At 39.0% G+C, this 21,717-nt stretch overlaps 1 protein-coding gene across 2 annotated transcripts in view; it reads right to left on the reverse strand.

The window, feature by feature from the left end:
* Positions 1-8,164: 8,164 nt before the first annotated feature.
* Positions 8,165-21,717, reverse strand: part of HTR2A (5-hydroxytryptamine receptor 2A) — a 55,699-nt gene continuing 42,146 nt past the window's right edge. For both annotated transcript variants that reach the window (XM_032403021.1, XM_032403020.1), the window contains one exon: positions 8,165-9,630. In XM_032403021.1, the coding sequence (XP_032258912.1) occupies positions 8,831-9,630 (800 nt within the window). In that variant the 3' untranslated portion in view covers positions 8,165-8,830. The remainder of the gene's footprint in view (positions 9,631-21,717) is intronic.

A 21,717-nucleotide genomic window follows, 5' to 3' on the forward strand; every position in this document is an offset into this window, starting at 1 on the left:
TGTAATTTATGTTTATATGCACATTATCATCTACCTACTAGTAGCTAGCTGTACTTTACTTGAATTCTTAGAAGCAAGTAGAACAAGTAGCAACACAAGTTATTACTGAATTCAAATAAAAAATATTCTTCTCCAAGGGGGAAATAATTTGTCTTTCAAATTCCTTGGCAAATTCAAATTTGTATTTCTTTTTTTTAAGATTTATTTGTTTATTTTTAGAGAGAAGAGAGAGCATGAGCAGGGGGAGGAGTAGAGGGAAAAGGAGAGAAGAGAAAAGGAGAGAACCTCCAGCAGACTCCCTGCAGAGCCTGATGCAGGGTTCCATCTCATGACCCTGAGATCATGACCTGAGCTGAAACCAAGAGTCGGACGCTTAACCGACTGAGCCACCCAGGTGCTCCTCAAATTTGTATTTCAAATTCAAATTCATTAAGCAAATTTCTTAAAGTAGAATATTACCTAAATGCACCTCTGGTTTCAATGTTTTATTTATTGTGCTTAACATAAATTGAATAACATGGTACTTGCATCATGATTATCATAATTCTGAGGTTGACAAGATTTATTCTTTTTTTTTTTTTTTTAAAGATTTTATTTATTTATTTGACAGAGACAGAGACAGCGAGAGAGGGGACACAAGCAGGGGGAGTGGGAGAGGGAGAAGCAGGCTTCCCGCTGAGCAGGGAGCCCGATGCGGGGCTCGATCCCAGGACCCTGGGATCATGACCTGAGCCGAAGGCAGATGCTTAACGACTGAGCCACCCAGGCGCCCCAAGATTTATTCTTTTTGAGTGGTGCTTGTTGGTCAGGTCTATCTGGTGGACAGATGGAGGACCAAATGTGAGTCAGAGCTTCCACATTCTACTGTAGACAAGTATAGGGATGAATTTATCAAAGACAAGTTCTCTGGTGAACTAAAGGCTCAGAATAGCATGACATTTTCATGCAAATCACTCTTCTTGCTCTTCAGTCTTGAATGTGTTTAGTTTAATTAAATTTGTTAAACTCATAATCACTCATGAATAACTAACATTTCCTATTTCCTGCTAATTCAGAAAAAGACCCACAATCTCATTTTTAGAAATTAAATACTTATAGATATTTCTCATTTTCAGTGGATCAGAGAGACAAGTTATTAAATGTGTACATGCTGAGCAAATTAGTTTTGAATTTATTTCTTTTTAATTTTTTTTCCTCTTAAAAAAAATTCTTCTTAGCTTGCTTATCTCTGTTGACTCAATTCCCATCTTTTGGATATTCTTTATATACCCCATGTGAACCTGTGTTGTAGAATGCAGAATATTGATAGTAGACGCTAGAGATAGTGATATTGAACATTATATCTAATTTTAATTTTTCCCCCTTTAAAACTAACTTCCAAATTCTATATTCTTTTTTTTTTTTTAAAGATTTATTTATTTGAGAGAGCGAGAATGAGAGAGAGAGAGAGAGTACATGAGAGGGGGAAGGGTTAGAGGGAGAAGCAGGCTCCTCACCGAGCAGGGAGCCCGATGCGGGACTCGATCCAGGGACTCCAGGATCATGACCTGAGCCGAAGGCAGTCGCTTAACCAACTGAGCCACCCAGGCGCCCCCAAATTCTATATTCTTAACACTTTTGCCGGTGACCCACATGCATCTGCTTTTCACTAGGGTCTACAGCTGTGGAAATATCAGCAGGCATTGTCTCGGGGGCTTCTTTCGGATGCAGTCTCCTAAGAATCATCACTGAGTAAGTGTGTTAAGTTATCCACATATTAATTAGGTCAATTTGCGACAAAGCCAGTGGGTTCAGCAAAGTAAACATGAATTTTGTGAAGAGGACAGGATAATTCCCCACCAAGCATGTTATTTTTATTATTTTTTAAGGGGTAATTTCCTCTTGAGATTTCTCACACTTCAACGATGTCTGAGGTGTAAGATACATGTAGTAGACCCTCACTGACAAACATAAGGAGAGAATAAATGAGTTTGCAGCACTGGTCTCTCAACCTGATTTAAATGTATTTTTGGTTATATGAATAAATAAGCCATACAAACAATAGACCAGTGGGCCCTTTTTAGATCATATAAAAGGAGAAAAGTAGAGTTTGGAAGATGTGAGGCTTGGATCCTGTTGCTGGCTTTGCTGCTGTTTGGCCAGGTGACCTTGCATAATTTCTCTGATCTCCCTGGTTCTTTATCACCATTTCTGCTAAATGAGAAGCTTGGATCAGATGATGTTTAAGCTCCTCTAGCTCTTAAATTTATTGAATGTGTTTCTTTTTGTTCCTTATATTTCAGTAGTCTAGAACTATTACTTAGGCTAAATAAGTAGAACTCATACAGAGAATTTGTCATTTACATATTAGGACGTTAGAGAGCTTTTCTAGGTCTTCTGCAGCTCGTGTGGGAACGATAACGGCTAACCAGAACCTTCTTAGCAAAGCTGGAAGGAAATATCAGCTTTCATTCTCCAGGAAATGTGTTTGCTGATCCTAGGGCTTTAGTAATCAGTTTAGACGTGATTGTACAATATGAATGTATGTTCATTTAAATATTGTTACTAACCATAATAACACCACTTTCTGTTGAGGATGCATATTGACTTTTTAAAAGATTTTATTTATTTATTAGAGAGAGAGAGGGAGTGAGAGAGAGAGAGAGCACAGGCAGGGGGAGCTGCAGAGGGAGAGGAAGAAGCAGACTCCCAGCCGAACAGGGAGCCCGAAGTGGGGCTCGATCCCAGGACCCTGGGATCATGACCTGAGCCGAAGGCAGACGCTTAACTGACTGAGCCACCCAGGCACCCCGCATATTGATTTTTGAGACCATGGTTAATCACTGACTGGGTAAAACATTCATGCAAGCTCTCAACCAGGGGCTTTTGGCCTGCCTTTGATTTTAGTTCCAGCTGTAATGAAGAGTTCCAAGTCATCTGTTGCTGCTGCTAATGGAATTGACTCCTAACTGTCTGTGGTATCCTTGATACCATACCCTTAAATAGACTTTACCTCTTCCCTAATTCTGTCTGCTTCTTGGGATCATGCACCACATAAATGATCTGCACTCAAGTTCTTGTCTTGGCTCTGTACTTGGGGTCACCCCAACTAAGACAAGATCATCTGAATAATGGCATATTACTACCTTTCAATATCTGAAATAAATGTAGGACAGGAAGTACAAATTGTGCTGTTCTCTAGAAGCCAGAATAAACACCTTTAAAGATGTTGTAATCTTAACTATAAATAAAAACTTAAATGACCTTTGCTCACTTTCAACAAAAATCTAGCTTTAAATAAAGGAGATCCTTGCTGTACCATGATATCTCAATCTTCCTGAGCTTTTAAATTTTAACCCTTCAAGGAAATTGAACTTGAATAGTGAGAGCACTTGTTCTTTAGGGAACCTGGGGGCTGTTAAAAAGAACAACCTGATATCTTGTACCAGCTAGAAAATGTGCAAAAATGAGGCTGATGGTGAGAAAAATGCAAAAGTAGGAATCATTTGTGTTGATATCTGATGCTTGGTCTCCTATATTAGAAACTCCTTGGATCCATAACAATGTGATTTTTCTTCTAAGATTTCCATATAAAAATTATAGCTGTCATTTATTTGCAATGCATCTGAAGAGTTTAAGAGAATGTGAGAATTGTTCCAAAATATTCTTTGTTCATGAAGCCGTGTCTTGGTTCATCAGACACTTGACTGGACTCCCTAGCATCGAGATAAGCATAGACCCAGAAGAGACATTTTAAAAAGATCACTGACTATAGTCCCTTATTATAGACTTGAAGAAAAAAGGCTTTGACTTGTCCAGGGTCAGATGGTAGTAGCAGACTGGACCTAGGTGTCCTGCCTCAGTCTCTGTGGTAGTGAGGTCACATCAAATCCTGAGGCTCCAGTTGGGTGTGAAAACTTGCCATAATGTGTTGACTCAGGTGGACATACTGTCGTTAAATATCAAAAAGGAAGAAGACTGGGGTGTATATCATTAAGGGAAAATAAGGAAACCATTTTTTTTTTTGCAAACCACCTGCAAAAATAATAAAAATTAACAAAGTTTTGTCGTATTGCATATTTACTGGGGCAAATGTCCATTGAGTATAAAACTTGAGATAAGCCTACTAATATTATTAGTGTTCTCAGTTTAGAATGAAATCTTAAAAATCACAGATGTTTTCTTCAAAATCATCATTATGATTGTGGATTGAAATTTAAGGTTAAATTATAAAGCTTTATATACATTATGAAGTTTCTGAAGGTACTTGTTTTTCTGTGGGTCATTTGAGGGATGCCAGGAGAATATTTCTTGTCCCTAAATTTCTTTCTTACTGGTCTTCCTGGCATTAAAGTTTTTAACTTTTGGATTATGATCATGGTGGACAGCTAAAGGGACCTCAGTGATAGACAGTAGTTTGTCAACTTGAATTATTAGTGCTCTAGCAGAGAGGAGAAACCTGACAGGATAGGTCACAGAATGGGTAAGTTTTGATGTAAGCAGGAAAAAATACCAGTGAAGGGAACTCTGCATCATGGTGTGGACAAAGCTGAAGTAAAATGTCTTTAAAAATGAGAATGTTCACAGAAAGGATAGTAGAAACTGTTGAATAATAATATTGACTGTCCCACAATTTTGTCTGGAATTTGCTCTGATGGCTAATAATACGTATACTGGCTCTGGGTTTTTTCTTTCAATAACAACACAGTTATTACATTTACATAGTGCTTTACAGGTTATCAAGCACGGCCATGGTCATGACCCCATTTTTTTTTTCACTTTTTTAAATTAATTTTTTTACTATGTTCAGTTAACCACTGTATAGTACATCATTAGGTTTTGATGTAGTGTTCAGTGATTCATTAGTTACGTATAACACCCAGTGCTCATCATAGCACGTGTCCTCCTAATGCCCATGACCTCATTTAAGTGACGCTGTCAGTTAGCCAGGACAGGTACTAGTGGTACCATTTTTAGAGACAGTGAAATTGAGGCCCAGGGTTATTAAGTGATTTGTTCAAGGTTATATAACCAGGGTGTAGGGAAGCTGAGATGGGAACTTGCATCTTTTGGTTCTGAATTCTGTGTTTTTTTTCCCCATGCCACATTGGACAGGGACAAGAATTTATGCTTCAGAGTCAGATGACCCAGCCTTGAACTTGCCACTTTTTTTTTTTTTTCCAGCTGTGTGACCTTGGACATATTACTAACTGTTCTGAATCTCAGTTTCTTTATGTATGAAAAATAAGACATAGCAATACCTACCTTATAGGATTGTTGTGAAGATTCCATTAGGTAAAGCAAGCAAAGCAGCCAGCTTAATTCCTGGCACATGGTAGGTACTCAATACACGGAGCTATAAACACCTGGAAAAGATACCTACTGTCCCTATTTCATAAACTTTTCCTACATTTAGAGGTGAAATGAAGAGCCAGGGCAACTTTCCAGTTTATTCCATGATACCGTGTTTTCTGGGTTTACTTCAATTCCTGAAATGATCTCCTGTGAAAATGTGTGTAGCATGTGTGTGAATGCACCTGTGCATGTCTTGGGGGTACACCTGTGCACACATACCCATCAGTACCCAGCATGCCCTGGGGCTACAGCAGTGGTTCTCCACGTTTCTAGGCTGTGCCGAACCAGATACAGTGACTGAACGTGGAGCATCTGTCTGCTGCAGATAACTGCAACCTGGATCCCAATCATAAATCTAACTCAACCACGTAGATCCTGGTTCAGTCACTGGACCTCAGAAGCACAGACTTTGTGCTCTCAGAATATCTGGATGATCCATAGAGTTCCTAGTTTGATGACTGAAAGGTTTGGGTAATTCCCTTTAGTAGACAAAACTATGGACTCACAAAATTACATTGATTTTTGAGTATACTTTATTTATAATTATTCATTCTTTCTTGAAATCTTTTAGAATCACCTTGATTAAAATCACTACACAAAATAACCTTCACTGTATTTATTATATATTGCACAGAATAATTTAACACTTTATAAATATGTTTCGTTGATGCACAAATGGGAGAAGCACCCTTTGCCAAAAGCACTACAGTAACTTAGTTCAATTTGGCTACGGTAGCACTTTAAAAAAATGACCATGAGATGGCGCTGTGGCCAAGTAGATTAAGTATGTCTAAACTGAGTGTTTCCCCTAACTATATGGCATTTAATTCCTTTCTTTAAATATAGAAGAATCTACTGTTCAACTTAAAATATTGATTAGAAGTGAGTCTTTTAATCACTGATCGATAAATCAGTCAAGCACTGTGTCTCACTGGGGTGGGGTGGGGGTGTTTTAAAAGCCTTAGTAGTCAGAAACTCCCCAGACTGAAAAAGGGTCCAAAGGTAGCATTTTATTTAAGATCACTCAGCTATATAAAGGACCGTTGTTTTCACCACCCTCGTAGAATTGTGTTAGTCTTCCCACAAAATTAGGCGAACTTCCAGTTTATTTAAAGAGCTGATACTTCTGTTACATTTTAATCTGCTTTGACAGCAATGGAAGGTCTTAGAAACTTTAGAACATGAATTCACATTTTAATTGACAGGATACAAACATGCAAACATGTGTATATACTGAGTGTTTTCATTAGTGACTCTTGCTTTTTCTCCATATAAATATATAAATATCGAATAAAGTGCATGAGAACATGTCTGTACATATACACAGATACATGTTTGTCTATGTACATTTGAGTAGATACTTACGGAAAGAAAAAACATACACATTTGTAATATATATGTAGTCAAAAGACATCTGTCAGGCAGTATTTATGTTCATTCTGATCAGGATTGAGTATATGGGGGTAGAATCTAATCTTTTCTCTAATATTTTATGAGATGTGCAGAGTTATAAGCTATGGCAAAATACATTAGAGCAGAGATTTTTTAACATTTGTGTTTTTATAAGTTAGTATGGTATTATCATTAAAGTGGTTCAGGTCAAACACAGCGTTGATATAAGTGGTTTACTGTAAATTCTAGCTTTGAAAAACATACCTTTCAATGTATCTATAAGGATATAATTGGATAGCCTTAAAGCGTTTCCAAATTCCACAGTGGCATCTCCCACATCCTTTAGTTTTCAAATCTATAATATTTTCTCTAATGGCTTAGAGCAAAAAACTATTTTTCATTTAATGGAAATACTTCAGTATTGTAACCACATATCATCTAACATCTATTTTAGTAAGGATGTATAATTTAATCTAGAGTAATATCAAGGTGAATTAACTGCTGTTAATCTCTTTCTCTCTTTAGCAGACTTTTCTACAAAACACTCTATTACTGCTCTTTTTTATTAGGGAGTCCAGTGTCAGTGAATAACAAATAAATTAGATTTTTAGGGAAGTAAAACAAAATTTTCTTGAAACTTTAGTGATAGATTGTGATATGTTGGGTCCATGTCGAGGTGTGAATTTCTAAACTACTTTCAAATTTTGACCTCCTATAGTATTCCCCCCTCGCTCATTTGGTGGGTATTCATTGGCAACCAATTGGGAAACTTATTGAGAAAACTACCCTCAGAGTCAAAACAAGCCTTTTTCTGACCCAGGTAAGAAGAAAACAGCTTGAACCAATTCTCAAAATGTCTGTTAATTGATATTTTTGACAAGGACCATTCCAATTAGGTCATTTTCTTTAAAGGCAGGGATCTTGTTTTAATTATTTTTATATCTTTAGTACCTAGGACGTTTCTTCACAGATAGTATACACCCAGTAGATGATCATGAGACCAAAGCTGAACAGTTTTAGTAAAGAATATAGACTGATCTGAAAGCATCAGTTTACCTAGTGGGTGCCAATAGGAAAGCCACCTGCATTTTACAGAGACGTCCTAAGCTTCTGCTGTCAGTAGCCACAAACCCGAGTTTATTCCTCAATGTTGACACAGTTACATCAATACTGCTTACTGCTCAAAGGCGTGCATGCACGGTGCAGTCATCAGAGAGCGAGTTACCGAACACTGCTGTGGTGCTGTTGAGGAGAAGCAATTTCTAGAAACGTATTTGGTCATGTTAAATTTATCCTTTTGATAGTTTACCTAGTAGAACAAACACTAAACAAGACCACATTGGAGATTCAGAATAAAGCACAGAGAGTAGAAGAGAAAGCAGCAGTAGTTATTAAATAACATTTTAAAACTTTTTCTATTCATGTTCATGTTCTTTTTCACTTCTGAGAAGAATTAGCTTGAAATGCAGCAAATGCCAGCAACTTTGTGAATATTTCCAAATGACATCTATGAAAAAGCAGGAATGAAAAAGTCATCAAGTATTTCATTTAATTATCTTAGCAATACAGATTTCGTAACACTGTCCTTAGTGTCTTTTTTTGTTGTTCAAAATATGTAGCATAGTAAGTTTTAAAGAAGACCTTTCTTTAGGAGGTCATTATATTATATTCAACCAATTTTCACTATTTATAGCTATTGTTATTTACAGCAACAGGTAACCAACTCATGCCATCAATTAACAACAGAGTAGCAACGTTTCCACTTGAAATAGAAGGTAATTTAGACTTATTTATGGCCTCATTATAATTATACAATAAAAGCTAATTATTTTAAAGACACATCATTTACAATGTTAAAAATAAGTATCATAAAGCTCACAGCTGAAATGCTGTCAGAACATTTTTGAAGTGCACATTTTGTATCATTTAACCCTGCTTTTTTTTTTTTTTCATTGACGGAATAAAATGAGGCATATAAATATTATTGTTGGTTCTACTAGACTGGCCTAATTTTTTTTCCAGTCTCCCTGTTTTCTTTTCTTTCCCCAGAATAGGTGAAAATTTGCCAAGTGTGCCCCCTGTGGTTGCTATGGCAACTAGTCTATCACACACAGCTAACCTTTTCATTCACTGTGTTAATATTGTCTGTGGGAGCATCTTCTGCATGTTGTTTTCCTAGAGCAACCATACTGTAGTCATTATCTGTGCTCTTGGCATCTTTCTTTGAATTCTTTTTTTGTCCCATTTGGAGTTGACTAGATTTGTAGGCCAAGGCCGGTATAGTGTTCACTAAAATTAACTGCAATGGTTTTTTATTTTCCTTGTACTGACACTGAATATACCGGGAAAAGGCTGACCTGTAGGTCTTGTTGAACAGTGTGTATACCAGTGGGTTGACTGCTGAGGAGAGGTAACCGATCCAAACGAACACGTTGAGCAGGGCTCCGATGATATCCTCATTGCAGGACTCTTTGCAGATGACGGCCATTATGTTCGTGATGAAGAATGGGCACCACATCACCACGAACAGAAAGAAGACAATGCCCAGCACCTTGCAAGCTTTTTGCTCGTTGCTGATGGACTGCATAGTCCTCCTGCCATAGGACCCTGGCTCCCTGTGGATCGATCGTTGGAAGAGCTTTTCCGAAGACAGGGAACTCTGAGGGAGGAAGCTGAAAGACGATAGTTTGGCCCGTGTGCCAAGATCACTCACACACAAAGTAGCTTCTTTCTGGAGTGACTTGATAGTTAGAAAGTAGGTGATCACCATGATGGTTAAGGGAATGAAGAATGACACGAAAGAGCCGATCAGGACAAAGTTATCATCCGCAAGTAAGCAACTCCCTTCCTTAAAGACCTTGGAATCATCCTGTAGGCCGAAGACTGGTATTGGCATAGATATACCTGGAGTTGGACAGAAAATGACACATGACTGTTAAGGAATTGTCTACATGAGGAGCATTGCTAAGTAATGGTGGCTGTGCGAAGGGTTCTATATCAACATTGTTTAAAAGCTCAATATATACTCACAGTGAGAATTTAAAATTCTCTTGGACTGACAGATATTATGTGGTTATTGTATAAATTTAATATATAGTTATATAGTTATACATAGTGACATATTAGTTATATATAGTTGTAATATGCATATGAATATATACGTAATATATATTAGCCATATATAATATATGGTTTCTTATACTTGTATGTTATATTGCCCTATAGAGATAGTCCTTTACTTATAAAGAATTACAGGGGGCACCTGGGTGGCTCAGTTGGTTAAGCATCCAAATCTTGGTTTCAGCTCAGGTCATGATCTCAGGGTTGTGAGATTAAGCCCCCTGTCCGGCTCCACCTTCAACAGGGAGTCTGCTTCTTTCCCTCTCTCTCTCCCTCTCCCGTTGCCCCTCACCCCTGCTCATGCACCCTGTCTCTCTCTAAAGTAAATAAATAAATCTTAAAAAAAAAAAGTATAATAAATCTAGTTTTAATTTTTCATGCTGTATTTTTTAAAGATTTTATTTATTTATTTGAAAGAGAGAGACAGATAGTGATAGAGATAGTGAGAGAGAGCACAAGCTTGGGGAGAGGCAGAGGGAGAAGGACCCGATGTAGGGCTCGATCCCAGGACCTTGAGATCATGACCTGAGCCAAAGGCAGACGCTTAACGGACTGAGCCACCCAGGTGCCCCTTCATGCTGTATTTTTTTCTGATTACAACATTACACTTATTAATTGAAGAAAATACAGAGTCACACAAAAATAGAAATGACCAATGATGCTACCATCCAGAGATAATCACCATTAACAATGTGATGCTATTTATTTTAGATAAACACACATACACAGCATTCATATACATTTTATAATTGAATTTCGTATACAGTTTATAACTATTTGTCTCCTAACATTTTATCATGAGTATAGTTTATAAAAATACCTTCATAAAATTGTAAACATATTTTCTTTTCAGAAAATTTGAAAAATAGAAAAAAGTAACAATGAATAAAGAATACTAATATATATTCTTGCCAGCCAGGGGAAATTCTAATTTACATTTTATGTAGTTTCTTCTTCCATTTACATGCATATGTAAATATATATGTATATGCAGTATTCTTTGTGCAGATTTAGATCTTTCTGTTCCATTTAACATTCAATCATGAAAGTTGCATAGATTTAATTTAATTTTGTTTTAAATTGTAATTTAAATTCTAGTTAGCTAACATACAGTGTAATATTGGTTTCAGGAGTAGAATTCAGTGATTCATCACTTACATACAACACCCAGTGCTCATCATAACAAGTGCCCTCCTTAATGGCCATTACCTATCTAGTCCATCCACCTCCTTCCATCAACCCTCTATAGTTAAGAGAAAATTGCACATATTTTAAGGTATTTTTAGAAAATATGATTTTCTAGTGTGAATTTAAAGTAACTCACCAATTATATATTTTTTATTTTTTAACTTTAATTTTGATTCTTTTTTATATATTTATTTTTTAAAGATTTTATTTATTTATTTGACACGGGTGGGAGAGCAAGCACAAGCAGGGGAAGCAGCAGGCAGAGGGAGAAGCAGGCTCCCCGCTGAGCAGGGAACCCGATGACAGAGGATGCTGGATCCCAGGACCCTGGGATCATGATCTGAGCCGAAGGCAGCCGCTTAATCGACTGAGCCACCCAGGTGCCCTTTGATTCTTTTTTAAAAGAAGCTTTTTGGTATCAAAAAGTTCTAACATATGCAGAAAAAAACCACTGAAAAACCAAAACAAACCTAGCACAATGAACCCATCACCCAGCTTCAACAATAATGAACTCAAGGACAATCTTGTTTCACCCATATCCCCACCTGCTACAATCTCTCCCATGCTATTTTGAAACAAATCCCAGACATCATATTATCCAATCTGTACATATTTTCTTATGTAGATATAAAAGCTACACATTCTTTAAAAACCTAATATTAATTATCACAATATCATTCCTACTCCTAAATAGAAATTTAATATTTCTTTAATATTATATAGAATCAGTGTTCCAATTTCCAGTTGTTCCATAAAAATCATTATATATTTTTAGTAGTAGGATAGTCATAAGGGTGGAATACAAATAATAAGCAGATACAAACTTTTATTTTAGTGACAAATACAAGAGTTAGGTACAAGAGGAGAGAAGACATGAAAACGTGAGCCCATGGTTGTTCCATCACTGAAATTTGGACAACCCATACAGCTTCCGTAGGGACAGGGGTTAGGCGGAGGAGGGAACAAAGTGAGTAAAAGGAACATTTGGCCTCTAATCATGCTAACTTATACCCCCGATGTAGGTAGGACCTTATTTAAGGGAGATGAAACTGGCCACTTGCTACCATGGTGCAGTTTTGGGGGGAGTGGGAGTGTCTTCCTCTCCTGGCAATCATGTGATGCCCTAAAGGAAAAATCAGGGAGATGAGGAAGGAGAGGAAACACGAATCAAATAACTACTTTGTATAACTTAGTTTAAGATTGCTTGTTTTGTGAAAGGGTAGATACCACAGGGGCACCCTGGGAGAAAGGCAGAGTGAAGTTTCTTTCTAATCCCTCCCTCAGAACTATGTAACACGGAGTGTCCTGCACACTGCTTCTGACCACCCTTCAGAGGTCAAGCTAGCCAAGAACACAGGTTCAGTCCAGAGTTGGGAGCTACTGCTTGCTTGAGTCTTGTTAAACATCTGGAAGAACTTCCTTTGAGGCTCTGTAATCTAATTTGTGCAATACTCAGGACAGAGTTCAGCTCCATCCAACCATGGACCTGACTGTCCTACACTCATATCACCTCACACTGACCATCCTTGCAAGGAGGGGAACATGAGCTTGAGTTAATGTAATGTTTAACTCAAATCTTTCTCAGTGACATTTGCCATTATCCTCACAGACTTAATTGACAGTATTTGTCACTTGTCCATGCTAGGCCTTCCCAGTATTCTTGGAAGGTGGAGATAAATGACACCAGAGCCTGTCTTAAGGACACTTAGTGTGGTTAATGACTCTTCATTTCCTTTATTCCTCTCTGCCTCTGGCCTGTTGCTGGTAACATTCTGTGGGCCAGGAACGGATGGGAGAACTATGGCTCCGGAAGGAACATCCTCTGAGACTCTGGATACACACCAGTTTTGTTTCGCCTTCAGAAAAGTCTTGATCATAAAAGTTAAGAAATGGTTTCTAAGATGAATGTTTTGTTCTCCAAGTGTTTGAACATGTATCTGTGAAAGGTGTTTCCCGTACTCATCTAGAAGGTCTTTGTTTGACAGTGTAGTTGCTCACTGATTAGAATGGAAGCTTTGGAGTGAGACAGACCTGGATTTGAGTCTTGGTCCTGGCTCTGTGCTCCTGGGATGGTTACTTCATCCCCACAGTTTCCCATCTCTCCTATGATGTGGGCACCAGCATGCCTCCATGGATGTGGGGAGGATAAAATTAATCAAATATGCAAAGCACTTTAGTCCAGAGGGGCTGTTCTGCCAGTGGTAGATAAACATGGGAGTAGCCTTCTCCACAGAATTATTCAAATTGAGTACATTAACTTGATTTCATTCTATTTTGTCTTAAACCAAAGAAGTTAAAAAGTTTTGGCTATTGGCTACATTTTAATAATGATGTAATTAATTAGCTTCTGCCGGGGTGACAAAGGGCCTCAATCAATTTTAATTCTGTACAGCTAGAACTGTTGATCACTTTTCTACTGTGATGAATTACAGCCATTACTATTAGTCATGATAACACATAAACAAAATAACTGTGTGAAAAAAGGTGTATTATTTTGTTATTAAACTCTTGGGGGTGCATTTTCTTAATGCGAAAGAAGTCGCTACCTTGAGAGTCTTTTGCCCTATTTGTTTGCAACTCAGTGATTTATGTAAGTGGCAATTCTCAACCAGAATAAGGTATTATTTAAAACACCAAATTCTTCAATCATTTGGAAATCAGAGGAGTGTCCTTGTTTGGGAGAACACACATGCACACACACACACACCTGTCCAGAATGGCTCAACTCCTGTGGCCAGGGATAGAAAGCGATGATGGGGCCATCTTACTGAAGTAGAGATTCCCTCTTTTAGCTGCCAGGGATAAAGAGCCACTTTATTTATTTATTTATTTTTAAGATTTTATTTATTTATTTGTCAGAGAGAGAGAGAGCGAGAGCACAAGCAGGGGGAGCGGCAGGCAGAGGGAGAAGCAGGCTCCCCACTGAGCAAGGAGCCCGATGCAGGACTCGATCCCAGGACCCCGGGATCATGACCTGAGCTGAAGGCAGACGCTTAACTGACTGAACCACCCGGGCGCCCCTAAAGAGCCACTTTAAAATGGATATGGCAAGAAGGCACAGGCAGGCTGTCTGGAAGCGGGTCCTTGATTTGGAGGAGAAGAATCAAACTGATTTTTTCTTTAAATGGTCCATTCCTTCTTAGGTTTAACAAAAATGTCCTGACCACTGTTGTATACCACTCTTTCTCAGTGCCTCCCTCCTAGTAAGGGGTCAGCAAGTGTTTATGGAAAGAATAACTAGACAGAGCAATACTCTGTAAAAAAGGGGAAAGAATTCTACGTCGGAGAACTAGAACATTTAGGGAAGCTTTGTGGGTACAAGAAGCAGTTCAAAAACACTCTCCTACCGAGAGAGATGAAGACGCTGGCTCATATCCAAGGTTGCGGTCACAGCCATCTGCAGTGCATTAATTTTCTGGCTGCTTTGTTTGATAATAGCTGCTTTTGGAGACCTGACATCTCCTCTCACTTGAAATTTCTGCATATAAAGCATTTTCCTTTATGAACAAACAGACAGTAGCTTAAACTACGTGACTCTGCATTTTGTTTAATATATTTTTCTGAGGAGTGGTGAATAGCAGTGAAGATTCACTCTCAGTATTGGACCCTCCATGCACATTTTCCTTACAACTCAGACAATGAAATGAATGGGAAACATTGACACCCAGGCACACAAAGGCTGGGGCTGGTGTCTTCCTTTCAGGGTAGCTCTGCTTACTGTGTACATCACGTCTGTGCCTCTGCTTAACCTCTGACCCCGGTCTGGTGACTGGCCTTCCCTCAGAAGCACCGGCTGTGAAAGATACGCTTTATTCTCAATCCTAGATTTTCACACTTTAGTATCAAGGGTCGGTACGTGCTTCTGAGGTGTCTCCTTGGGGAATAAGAAGGTCGCCTTACTAGGTGGTGGTCCTCTGATAGGGAACATGACAGTGGGAGTCCCCAGGGCCTCGGGTCTTGTGGGAGGTAGAGGGGAAAGAAACAAATACTCTAGGGCTCTTGTGAAAAAGACTGAATTTTGGTTCATAGGTTTCATTTCCTCTAGAACTACTATCTTTCCTTTGTATTTTAACTTATGCTGAATTTTTTCATGTTAGAATGGATTTACTAGCAGTTTGACAGAAAGCACCATGAGTGAATACTGCAGGATCGTCATCATACTGCGAGGAGAGAGAGATTGAGTATATAGGGAATTGGGGCTGGGACTCATCCTTCTAATACAAAATGTAAAGCTCAAGAGTTACCAAATTCCTTATAATCTGTGGTCTTCTGACAGGCAGATGTCCATAAAAGTGAGAGCTAGATAAACATGTCAGTTACTCAAGAAATTGTATGTTTCTTCTTAAATCAATTCTTTTTTCCCCTTGGATTAATTCTTGATATCTCTAATAATAAATCATAACTTCTCGAAGTACTTTCACATATATTCATTGACTCTCGACCTTTTTTACACAATTGTACAAACATTACCCACACTGTCCTATGGGTAGATAAAAATTTCACTTGGTGGAAAAGCTGGGGAGTGGGGGAGCAAGCTTAGGTAATTTATTTAGATTCACAAGCCATTTAGGCACAAAGTCAAGACTCCTACTTAGGTCTCATTTCTTATGGATGATTTTTTTTTTACCTGCTTATTTATAAAAGTAGTTATAAAAGTTTATGACTATACCAGAGGTCCTTAACATTGGTTTTAGGAAGTCTGTGATGTTCCTAAAATCTGCAAAATTTTCATATATGTACATTTTTTTTGAGACAGAGCTTTCATCAGATTAGCAAAAATGTTCCAGCCCCCAAGGTAGTTAATGACCACTAAGTTATATCAATGCCCTACGTACAGAACACACACACACACACACACACACACACACACACACACACACACTCTCTCTCTCTCTCTCTCTCTCTCTCTCTCTCTCTCATGATTCTCTGCATCTAGATACTTTCTTTCTTTTTTCATTCTTTAATCTCAAAGTCAAAATTTCCTCTGTTGAGACATTATTCTTTGAGGCCAGACAGGTATTCCAAAACTAAAATCCTTATAATCAACCCCTAGTTTCTTTTTTATGTGGCAGTTATTCTTAACTTCAGCTGCATATTAGAATCACCTAGAGTGCTTTTAAGAATTACATTGCATGGGCTCCATTCCCAGAGGTTCTGATATTAGTACTTTTTAAAAATGCTAATGCTCAGGCCCCACATGAACATTGTTATTCAAACAAAAGAATACCTGGGTAACACCGATACACAACTAGTGCTGAGAACCTGGGATGTATAGGGTTAAAAGCATAGTAAAAATGTCTTTATTTTGAGGGGCACCTGGGTGGCTCAGTCAGTTAAGCGTCCAACTCTTGATTTTGACTCAGGTCTTTATTTTGAGGGGCACCTGGGTGGCTCAGTCAGTTAAGCGTCCAACTCTTGATTTTGACTCAGGTCATGATCTCAGGGTCGTGAGATCTAGCCCCGCATCTGGCTCCGCACTGGGTGTGGAGCCTCCTTAAGAGTCTCTCTCCCTCCCCTCTGCCCTCCCCCCTCTCCTCCCTCTCTAAAAAATAAATAAATAATGTCTTTATTTTGAAATGAAACTAAATAGAGTAGTTTTATAGCTGCTCCCTTTGCCTTTGTTAAACAAATCTATTACTTTCCAATAGGCTGAGGCTGACTTCCCACAGCAAAGTCAAGTGGAGAAATGATGGAGAGGGAAAGAAACCTCCCCTCTACCCCTCCCTCAACTTGGGCATGAGTTATCTGAAAAAAAAAAAAAAATGTGTTGAGTGAGGTTATTGTATAAAGCCACGTATCCTTGTTTCAATATTTTGACTGTTGTGGCTAAATCTCCAAAAAGGCTTAAAGCTTGTGTTCTGTCCCAGGCAATATATGATACTCAGAAGAAATGCTCAGAGCCCTCCTGAAGTATGACCAGCTGTGAACTGCTGAAGTTGGTGGCCCAACTAACTGCCCTGCCAGAGATTCCTGGAAAGGTGGTATCTTGCTCTTCAGACCCTCATTCCTTTTCCTTTTGGTTTCATAGCCCAGAAATTGTGCTTTCATATCACGATCTTGCATTCTTGAAAGGCAAAGGGGCTGAGTTCTGACTTGCAGGATATGGATTGTCACCTGTCACTGTGACACCTGGTAGCCCATCCATATCTTTCATCCTAGGCAGGTTGACTTCCATGGACCATCTTTTTTCCCTGTCAATATGTTACGAAGCCCAAATAGAATCTGAATGATAGGATGGCATATGGATAAAGTATCAGAGCCTCATTTTGCTGTTGGAATCACAAGTCATGGAGAAACTTTTCAAATTCTTCAATTCACCTTGTCATCCACTGACTCTTTTTAAATAAGTTGATAGTACACTATTTGCCAACAATGGAAAAGTCTCTTTTAGCAACATACTCACTAATAGAGGTTTATTATTAAAAAAAATTCCAGGGTGCCAGGTGGCTCAGTTGGTTAAGCATCGGCTCAGGTCATGATCTCAGGGTCATGAGATTGAGCCTCGATTGAGGCTCCCAGCTCAGCAGGGAGTCTACTTGAGATACTTTCTCTCCCTCGCTCTCTGCCCCTACCCCCTCAAATAAATAAATCTTAAAAAAAAAAAAAAGAAAAATTCATCTCTGCCCCATATTACTGAACCTCAACTTTAAAGGATCATATCCTTTCTCCCATTTGTTTTAAAAGGGACAGATTTTATAGTGTTTCTTTCTGAAAGCTTGGAGAATGAGTCTCACATGTGACATCTCATTTCAGAGACTCTGGCCTAGAGTGTGTGTGCAGAATCAGTTATGGTATCTGGAAAGTTAGCTTGCAGCAGGTCCCCACATAATCCAGGCCTACAGGTTGTCAGTTCTCCTTCCCCTAGACTCTCTTACACACACCTTTCCAAAGCACCACATTTATCATATTACATAATGAAGAACTACAGTGTCCCTAATGCTCAAGCCATTACCAACTACTGAGTCCATCCTCCAAGGTCTTTGTGATCTGGTCTTAATGTGATCATTCAATGTTCTCAGTTTTTGATATAGTCATGTGATGTGGTGTTTTCTCTCTTCTTTAGGCTATCTCTTGAATTATTTAGAATGGAGTTACACATAGCTTGATTTTTCAGTTAATCTCATAGCATGATCTGAGGAGCTCTCAAGATCTGCCTGTTCCCGCAAGTCTCTTTTGCCGGTAGCTTGCTTGGTACACTGCCATGTCCCATTGTTAGAATGAGAGAGGTCCCATTTTTTTTGTACCTGTAAAACTTCTGAGGGTTAACTATTAATCCAAGCTCAAGTTGTAGTGGTACAGAGATGCACAGCAGGGGAGACTCGGGGGGCATGGCCCTTGGAAAGGAAGGCAGTCATAGGAGAGAAGACACAGAGCATAAAGAGATGCAGGTTGGAGAGGGCCGTGGTGTCTGTGGCATGTTGGGTTTCCCATGGGGGAAGGTGCACAGGAAATAGTGGCTGGAAGGTACAGGCTCATTTCTCCATTTTGCCCTGGACCAGTTCTGATTCTATCCTCTTCCCTGAAATGCTCTACCAACCAGTGGGGACTCCAGAATTTCTCTGTAGCGGGCTCCTAGGGGTGGCAGCTGGCTGGGCATAGGGGACTGAGGCAACCTTATTTTGTGGCTACATTTGCATAGGAAGCACACTGTTTTTGCTTTGACTATATGATTATTTGGGTTTGGGGGCTACAGATAGAGGTTATATTCCCAAACCATATCTTACATTGAAGACATAGCTCATGACATCTTTCTTTCAAGACATCCTCTGTTGGAAGCTTTCCTAAAGTTCTCTCTGTGATAAGAGACTTTTTACTCTATATTCCTTCATTGCCTCCATAAATAATTTATACTGTGCTAATTCACACTTGTAATACCATAGAATTTTTCTCTAGGAGTGTCATTTCACCCATGAGATGATAATCTAATTAATGGCAGGGATATCTTTTACTTATTGCAAGCCACTCCAGCATCTGATGCAGTTCTGCTCATCCTAGGGGCTTAGTAAATTCTTGAGGGATTGATGAGTAAGTGAATGAGAAGGGGGGGGGGAACAAAGATAAGGAGTTATAATAAATGTGAATTATAATCAATTTTATAGACCCAGCTTGAATTTACTGAATTATTTTATAATGTTTCCCTTCATTTTTGCTGGGAAAACACAGTAAATGTGGCTGCTAATTAGCCGCATAGGGCACACAGAAGGAAAATGGATATTACTGTGATGCTAATTTGTGTGCTGTGAGAACTACATATAAGATCAACCAGCACAGGAGCTGACTACCTTAACAGCTAAAAGCACAAGGGAAAAGATGCTGTAAAACAAAGTGCCTGCGTGGGAATCAAGAGACCTGGGTTTATTCTTGTATGTTTTGACTCATCACCTGGATTTAGAGCTGTTATTTTTCTCAAAGCTCTTTTTTTCAGATAAATTAAATAAGTATGTATGGAGAAATGAGAGCATGATACAGTGAGAATAGCACAGGCTGGGTCATCCCAAGACGCAGGGGTGCATCCTGACTCTGTCAGTCACTGGCTGGGAGACCTCAGGTTGCTTAACTTTAAAGCCTCCCTCTGTAAGGTAGAGATAATAAACTGAGGGCTTCCCTAATTTACACATAGGGCTTTGGTGAGAAAATAGTGAGGTAATGTGTCTGAATTCTTTTGTAAACTTTTAAGGTGAAAGTGATTATCATTTCCTTAGCACTATGCTAGACTCTTGGGCGCCACAAAAGGCCTTTGAGAACCTTCATGAAGCCTAAGATCTTGTAGGGAAAACAAAATATACGCACCTAATCTACAAAGACCGTGGTGCAGAATAGAATGAGACCGAGAGGCAAAATAGATGATGATGTGGCTACAGACTGATGTATGAGGTTAGAATGTGATGCTCATGGTGGGTTACTGTCTCCAGGAAAGAGCTGTGGAGGAGACAGGGCTGCTGATCTGGGTCTCGTGGGTAAACAGAATCTGGATGGCGGCATGCTGTGGATGGGGGAGACAGGTATATGATCGCTGGGCCTCCAGGCTGCACTGCACTTGGCCTTGCTGGGGCTGAGTTCTGCCATGTTTGGCACGCACCTGTGAACTCAGGGGCAAGCACACGTTACTTATCAGGGGCATCAAGTAGGTCCTCTCTGTGTGATAGCAATCAGCTTCAGTCATTCATCCATTAATTAAATATTAATCGAACATACAGTGAACTAGGTACTTTAGGAATTTGAGAGGAAGAAGGTACTTGAGTCTATAATCACTGCTTTACAAACCAAGACTTTTTGCTCTCATTCATGAACTCATCAATCCAAAACAATACTGGGGAGAAAAATGGCACAGAGATGTAAGCAGAAAAACTAGGTTTAGCCCCAGCATCAGTTGGTTAAAAATAACACAAACTAAGTAAATCTGTGGTTAGCCTGGAGTTTTTTTTTTTTTTTTTTTTTTAAGGCAGCTTAATTCAGGATAGCAGTTCTCAAATATTTTGGTCTCAAGTCTCCTTTACACATTTAAAAATGATTGAGGACTCCAGGGGCGCCCCGGTGGCTCAGTCGGTTGAGCATCTGGCTCTTTTTTTTTTTGAATTTTATTTATTTATTTGAGAGACAGAGAGAGAGACATAGAGTGTGAGCACAAGAGGTGGGGAAGGGCAGAAGGAGAAGCATGCTCCCCGCTGAGCAGGGAGACAGATGTAGGGCTTGATCCCAGGACCCTGAGATCATGACCTGAGCTGAAGGCAGACGCTTAACCAACTGAGCCACCCATGCACCCCAGCATCTAACCCTTGATTTTGGCTGAGATCATGATCTTGAGTCCTGGGATGGAGCTCCCATGTGGGCTCTGCACTCAGCAGAGTCTGCTTGTCCTCTCCCTCCCCCTCTGCACCCCCCCCCACTTAAGCTGTCTCTCTCTCAAATAAATAAATAAATTTAAAAAAATGATTGAGGACTCCAAAGAATCTTTGTTTCTGTGGGTTATACCTATAAATATTTGTTGTGTTATAAATGAAAACTTAAAATAATTTATCAATTCATCAAAAATAGCTAATAAACCCATTCCATATTAACATAAATAACATTTTTATGAAAAATAATTATACTTTCCGGAACAAATCAAATAGTGTGAGGAAGGGCGTTGTTTTAGTTTTGAAAGTCTCTTTTAATGTCTGGCTTCTAAATAGACAGCTGGATTCTCATAGATGCTTCTACTTTAGTCTGCTGTATCACACATCACATATCCTCCACTAAACTCCACCATATCTTATAAAAGTATGAAAAGGGAAAAGGGAAGATAATAGCTTATTTCTTTCCAGCTTTAGTAAGATACAATTGACATGTAACATTGTGTAAGTTTAAGATGATATGATACACCTACACATTGAGACATGTTTGTCACAATAAGGTTAGTTAACACATCCTTCACCTCACACAGTTACCATTTTGTTGTTATTGTTATGGTGAAAACATTGGAGCTCTACTCTCATAGCAACTTGCAAATATAGAATACGGTATTATTAACTATTGTCACCATGCTATACCTTAGATCCCCAGAACTTATTTGTCTTATAACTGAAAGTTTGTACCCTGTGTCCATTTCCCCATTTCCCCCACCATTCAGTCCCAGGTAACCATCATTCTACTCTGTTTCTATGAGTTTGATATTTTTAGATTCCATATGTAATTGAGGTCATA

Source organism: Phoca vitulina, unplaced genomic scaffold, assembly GCF_004348235.1.
Source record: "Phoca vitulina isolate PV1807 unplaced genomic scaffold, GSC_HSeal_1.0 scaffold5, whole genome shotgun sequence".
Lineage (NCBI taxonomy): Eukaryota > Metazoa > Chordata > Mammalia > Carnivora > Phocidae > Phoca > Phoca vitulina.